At 32.8% G+C, this 5,000-nt stretch overlaps 1 protein-coding gene across 2 annotated transcripts in view; it reads left to right on the top strand.

The window, feature by feature from the left end:
* Positions 1–5,000, top strand: part of LOC113828784 (alpha-(1,6)-fucosyltransferase) — a 17,129-nt gene that overhangs the window by 5,976 nt on the left and 6,153 nt on the right. For both annotated transcript variants that reach the window (XM_070134981.1, XM_070134982.1), the window contains exons 5-7: positions 242–410; positions 2,750–2,936; positions 4,479–4,716. In XM_070134981.1, the coding sequence (XP_069991082.1) occupies positions 242–410; positions 2,750–2,936; positions 4,479–4,716 (594 nt within the window). The remainder of the gene's footprint in view (positions 1–241; positions 411–2,749; positions 2,937–4,478; positions 4,717–5,000) is intronic.

Below are 5,000 nucleotides of genomic sequence, written 5' to 3'. Positions count from 1 at the left end.
TCATCATCACCATTGCTATTTGTAGTAATAAGAGTAGTAGTTGGAAGTTGTTCTTGGCCAAGAGGAGAGAGGAACATGGAAACAGTAGTAAGAAGGCATTATATAAAGTTATTCTCATATTTTTTGTTCTCTCAGTCGGTATATTCATACCATGAAGCATTTTTTTCCCCTGGAGTATTGTATGTCCTTATTAAGACACGGACCAAACATTATCGCTCTAGCAAGCCCTTCCTCTCGTCAGAGTGACCTCCCACGACCTCACGCAACTAAGCAAGGTAGACGGGCTTCAGGAATGGCGGAAGAAGGAGTCCGCCGCCCTCAGCGCCCTCGTCCAGCACCGGTTGCGCGTCCTGCAGAATCCCAGCGACTGCGCCTCCGCCAAGAAGATCTACTGCGACTTCAAAGCTGGGGTAAGTAGCGGGATAATGCGGTTACCTACGTGTTCCTTACCATCAGAAACATTTTTTTTACTTTTCATTAAACATAATCTTGAATTTTCATTATTATTGGTATTGTTATTTCTATTGTTGTTATTACTATTATTATAATCATTGCTTGTGTATATTGTTGATAACAATAATGATAATAAAAATAATAGCAAAAACAATAATTATATCATAATAACAATAATATTTATTAGTGTCATTATTATTACTATTATAATTGTTATAATAATGAATGATGAAAATAATAATAATTATTATTATTATTGTTGTTATAATTGTTATAATAATGATGATGGTGAATATAATGATGGTTATTATTATTATAATTTCGTTGATGATGAAGATAATGATGATGATGATTATTATTATAATTTCGTTGATGATGGTGATAATGATGCTGATGATATCAACAACAACAGTGGTGAGATGATAATAATAATAAACATAATAATAACGAGATGGATAAGGATAATATTGATAATAAAAATGATAATAATCACATTACTAATAATGATAATGGCAATGATAATGAATAGGATAATAATAATCATAATAAAAAACAACAAAACAACTACAATAATGAAAATGAAAAGGATCATGATGGTAATGATGATGATGATGATGATTAGATAATAAATATATTTATCGTGATTATAAAAATGTTGGCAACAGTAATTCTAACAAGTGTCCGAGGTTTCCTCTTATTTTAAAAAAATCATTTAGTATTTTACTCTCAAGAAATAGATTTTTTATTTAACGTTATTTCATGCTTTTTATCATAAGCTAATCTCTTTGTTTTTTATATCCTCTGGAAAATAAATTGCCTCAAGGGAGATAGTAAACTCAAGCAATATATTTTCACATTATATTATCAAACATATGACGTAAAGCAGCCGAGGTAGCGGTAGCATCGCGATCCGGAGCATTGTAGCCCGAGGTAATGAAACCCAGTGTAAAGAAATCCAGGGTAATGAGGCTTGGAGTTGTAATGGGTGATGGAACCCAGGGTAGTGCACGAGCGAAGAAATCCTGGCACTCGTACATAAATGGAGGCTGAAAGGGGAACCCGTTTGGGTAATAATTTGCAATTTATAATATAAAAGTCACTTCTACCTCTAATGTCACTTCACTTCACTTAAATAATGGCTAAGTGTTTGTAAACAGTTTTACAACACTCTAAATGAAGTATTCACTTGTGCTTACAATGTGTATCAGTGTGGAGTTGGGAGCCAAGTGGCTGACCATATAAAGGCGACCACGGCCATCTTCAGCTTCGAGGCAGGGAAATGGGTCGTCTTGGCAAAGAAAATGGTTCGCTTACACATACAAGCGCGCACGCTCTCACGCTTAACACAAAAAATGTTCAGAAATAAATATGATCAAATGAAACCATCACCAAACCCTATACAACCAGTAGTTATAATAATAAATAAATAATTATAAGCTTTATTATCTTTACTGATATAATATTGGCTTTACTGCTGTTGTTATTATTTTATTATTATCATTATATGTATATATATATATATATATATATATATATATATATATATATATATATATATATATATAGTGTATGTGTGTGTGTGTGTTCATATATACATACAAATATTTATGTGTATATATATGCATATATATACATATATATTTGTATATGTATATATATTATATTTATTTATATATATACATACAGTATATCTGAGTATATATATATATATATATATATATATATATATATATACATATATTATATATATATATATATATATATATATATATATATATATATATGTATATATATATATATTTGTTTATATGCATACACACACACACACACACACACACACACACACACACACACACACACACACACACACACACACACACACACACACATATATATATATATATATATATATATATGAATATATATATATATATACAAATATAAATGATAAATATATATATATACATATATATATATATATAAAAATATATTTGAAATATATATATAAAAATATATATATATATATATATATATATATATATATATATATATATATATATATATATATATATATATATAGAGAGAGAGAGAGAGAGAGAGAGAGAGAGAGAGAGAGAGAGAGAGAGAGAGAGAGAGCCATACAGATGTGTTCAGCGTGACATGCCTGCAGCTCACTAGAATCTTACTAAAAATTAGAAGCAAACGTAGATATCTCTTTGCCAAGTGAAATTCCATTAAAAGGAAAAATTAAGAAAAAAAAATCAACAGTGCATTTTCAAACTAAACAATATCACAGGGCCGAGGAATTGGGAGCCATCTGCACCACCTGAGCTGCTGTTTCCTGGCATCGTATGGCACTCAGCGGACCTTGATCCTGAACACGGATAATTATAACGGCAATCCCAGAGGACTCACGGCACTGTTCCTCCCCCTTAGCGACACATGCACGAGCTACAACAGGTCTCAGATGGTTCCTTGGCCAGGTGAGTAATATGTCAATTAAAGGAGGAGAAAAACAATTTTGGCAGAATGTGATTTTGCACTTGATCGGAACGCGGTGATTGTGGTATATACCAAAGCAAGAGTCTTGTGATAGTGATATACACCATAGCAAGATTTTTGTGATAGTGACATATACCATAGCAGGATTATTGTGAGAGTAGTTTATACCATAGCAAGATTTTTGTGATAGTGATAGACACCATAGCAAGATTTTTGTGAGGGTGGTTTATACCATAGCAAGATTTTTATGATAGTGATAGACACAATAGCAAGATTTTTGTAAGGGTGGTTTATACCATAGCAAGATTTTGTGATAGTGATATACACCATAGCAAGATTTTTGTGAGGGAGGTTTATATCATAGCAAGATTCTTGTGATAGTGATAGACACCATAGCAAGATTTTTGTGAGGGTGGTTTATACCATAGCAAGATTTTGTGATAGTGATATACACCATAGCAAGATTTTTGTGAGGGAGGTTTATACCATAGCAAGATTTTGTGATAGTGATATACACCATAGCAAGATTTTTGTGAGGGAGGTTTATATCATAGCAAGATTTTGCGATAGTGACATATACCTTAGCAGGATTATTGTGAGAGTAGTTTATACCATAGCAAGATTTTGCGATAGTGATATACACCATAGCAAGATTTTTGTGAGGGTGGTTTATACCATAGCAAGATTCTTGTGATAGTGATATACACCATAGAAGATTTTGTGACAGTGACATATACCATAGTAAGATTTTTGTGAGTGGTTAATACCATAGTAAGAATTTTGTGATAATGACATACACCATAGCAAGTTTATACAATAGATTTTTGTGAGAGTTTATACCATAGCAAGATTTTTGTGATAAAGATATATACCATATCAAAATTTATATCACTGACGATGTCAATGGATTTTTGTCGGCGTCCTTCATGTAGTGAGATGTAGCTTTCCTTTAGTCTGCAAAGTCTGTTAGTGTTCGTTAATCATGGCAGTTTATTAGATTTTTCATACATAGCTGTATAAATGTAATTATATGATCTTATGTGGTTATTGTCTTATATTAGAATATGTAGCATGTATAATGACGTGTCTTTCATTCCTTTGTTTCCAGCATGTAGAAATATTTTGCCTGTGTTTATGGATATGTGTATGAAGCATAATTACCAATGTTACTGATATTTTAGGGCCTTAGAATTATGTTTCTTACATAAATTATTGTGAAATAATTAAATTTCAGATTCAAGTGCTACTATATTCGATAAAGTGACCTAGTACCTATTCTAAATATGAATTAATGAATAACCTATTCTAAATATGAATTAATGTATAAAGTACCTATTCTAAATATGAATCAATGAATAAAGTACCTTTTCTAAATATGAATTGATGAATAAATAAATATTAGGTCAATAAATACATAGATGCACAAGCAAATGACACTTGGAGAAACAGATAAATAAAAATGCAAATGTACACTGTCTACACCTCTTGCCAAGGAACCAATACTTTCACGTGTTTCTTTACAGGGAATGAGGACTCTCTGTTGGTGAAGTTTCCTGACTGGGACCAACCTCATCCCAGGCCAAGTTACCTTCCGAGGTCCATCCCGAAGGACTTCTCCGAGCGGCTGATGCGACTCCACGGTGACCCTTTCGCCTGGTGGTTGGGTCAGTTCTTCAATTATACCATGCGAATGAACGAAGAGTTTCGGGAATACATGGCAAATCTGACGAAGGAAATCGAGTACGAGTCGCCCATTGTAGGGTGAGTTCTAGCCTACCGTGGCCTTTCATTCTGATAATACTGCAGGGTTTAGTGAACGAATTTTGCATTATCAGCCAAATTGCTTCTGTTTCTTTATTGTGCTTCTAAATTGCCCGTCCTGTGTAAGGAACTGCCTGGGTTACCATCCATTGACTGTTCGGAACGCGAGCTATAACACTATATGCAATGCGCCATTTATAACGTGGTGTGCGTTATGCATTTTCATGATAAGACAGGCAGCAAGAGGAACGGGTGAATGATTTTGATCGTATTTTTAATTCGTT

This window comes from Penaeus vannamei, chromosome 20 (genome assembly GCF_042767895.1).
Source record: "Penaeus vannamei isolate JL-2024 chromosome 20, ASM4276789v1, whole genome shotgun sequence".
Lineage (NCBI taxonomy): Eukaryota > Metazoa > Arthropoda > Malacostraca > Decapoda > Penaeidae > Penaeus > Penaeus vannamei.
This window is presented reverse-complemented; position numbering and strand designations above follow the sequence as displayed.